Here is a 1,866-nt window from a genome sequence, read left to right on the forward strand (position 1 = left end):
TCCGAACCGGCGATTTTCGGCGTCCTAGGGGCGCGACTGGGCCGTTTTTTTGGCGCCGGCGCCGAAAAAGTGGCCTGGGGAGGCCTGTTGGGTGCGCGGCTGAAGATGCCCTCACACACATGTTATGCTGCACTCTCAAACACAACTAGCTACACATAGAGCAATATTATATTTTCTCCGTTTTAAAATAGATGATTCAGTTTTAAAATAACTTTGTACTAGCTGTACATTAAGAAGTTTATTAAGACATACGCAATTCCCAGTTTCACACATCAGTAACCACACCACCGTAGCTAGCTAGAAATTCAAACGATCAACTAGTCCAAATTAGCATACAAACACATATAGTATATGCCATGTCATATCAACTTGGTAGCTACTCCCTCCATCTCAAAATATAAGAACGTTTATAATACTATACTACTGTCAAAAACGTTCTTATATTTTGGGACAGGAGGAGTAGCTAGCTATTCGATCTCTGCGTATGTGGATAATACTACTTTCTCCGTTTCAAAATAAATAACCTAACTTTGTATAAAAATTAGTACAAAGTTGGGTTATCTATTTTGGAAGAGAGGGAGTATCTCTCAGGTCCATCGTAGGTGAGTCATGACTCATGAATGATTGATTAGCACTGCTCGTCTGCTCCACGGTGGAGGGAGAAGATTAGACGTACGGCCGGTCGGCAGATCAGTTTCCGGCGCCCCAGAGGAAGGCGCCCATGGCAAAGCTGCGCTTCTGATTGACGTTGCCGTGGACGGGGAGGCCGTAGTCGGAGAGGAGGCGGTCGAGCTGCCACTCGGGCATGGCCTCGTAGTTGTCCCTGGTGTACCTCGGGTAGTGCAGCGGCATCTGGAAGCGGCGCGCGCCTCCGCACCCCGCGCCCTGCTGCTCCCTGTCCCCGTACCTCGCCGCCGCCCTGCCCTTGCCACCGCCGTTCGCCGCCATCGTCTCCATGGCCGCCCTTGAGATCAAGCTAGGACGATTTGTGCGTGGTGGTAGTGTGTGGTGTGACTGTGCTGCACCACAGAGTCACACCACACAGGCAATCGCCTTTTATAGGTAGCTCCGGCCGCGCGCGGCATAGGAAATATCACGCCGGAGGGCTTTGGTTAGTTAATCACGAGGAATGCAGCTGAGCCAGCTATAACTTTGTGGCCCGTGTGTCCGGCCGGCGTGCTGTGTGCTGGCCGTGTACGTGTGCGAGCCGCGAGCGGGCAATGGCTGGCTTGGCCCGGTTGGAAGGGGCAGTTGGCAGGCGCGGCGTGCGTGGACGGCGGACGTCCCACGCCCGTGCCTTGTCAGTTGACACCCGTGTGCCGTGCATGCACATGCAGGTCAACGACTCCCTGCGTCGTCCGTTGCGAACTTGCGAAGCCTTGTCTGTGCTGCGCGCCAACTGCGCGCCAACTGCACGCGGCGCGCGGGGAAAAGTGGCAGAAATGGGGAACCAGCACAGCATAGCAGGCCCGTGTTTTGGACTGGCGGCTGGGGTTTGCTGGTTTAATTAAGCCGGCCAGGCACGACTCTGGCTCGAATCAGACGATCGATCTGACGGGCGTTGCGAGGGTTTACAAGTGTGGTGTTTCACGTGATGCCTGACCTCTCCTCGCGTCTCTCGCCCATCTTAGGATGCGTTTGGTTGAAGGTGTCGTATGAATGGGTTGGGACCATTCAATTTTTTTGGGATTGAACCATTCAATTCATGTGTTTGGCTGAATATAAGTGGTGAGCTAATTATTTAGGACGGGACCACCAGTCATGCTCACATAGTCATGCATGCAAAGGGTGGACATTTGATTCGACCGATTTGGTTGGGTGGAACGGTTCAGCATCTTCATGGCATATTCTCTTTTTTTGGCTCGA

General features: G+C 52.9%; 1 protein-coding gene across 1 annotated transcript; it reads right to left on the minus strand.

The window, feature by feature from the left end:
- Positions 1 to 223: 223 nt before the first annotated feature.
- On the minus strand, positions 224 to 1,098 carry LOC123065197 (uncharacterized). Its single transcript, XM_044488545.1, has one exon. It carries the CDS (start codon positions 955 to 957, stop codon positions 691 to 693), a length of 267 nt encoding a protein of 88 aa, XP_044344480.1. The 5' UTR covers positions 958 to 1,098; the 3' UTR covers positions 224 to 690.
- Positions 1,099 to 1,866: the final 768 nt, after the last annotated feature.

Source organism: Triticum aestivum, chromosome 3B, assembly GCF_018294505.1.
Source record: "Triticum aestivum cultivar Chinese Spring chromosome 3B, IWGSC CS RefSeq v2.1, whole genome shotgun sequence".
NCBI lineage: Eukaryota > Viridiplantae > Streptophyta > Magnoliopsida > Poales > Poaceae > Triticum > Triticum aestivum.

What these genes read in the sequence shown, in the direction of transcription:
- LOC123065197 (XM_044488545.1), bottom strand. Translation starts at nt 957, where the DNA reads ATGGAGACGATGGCGGCGAACGGCGGTGGCAAGGGCAGGGCGGCGGCG.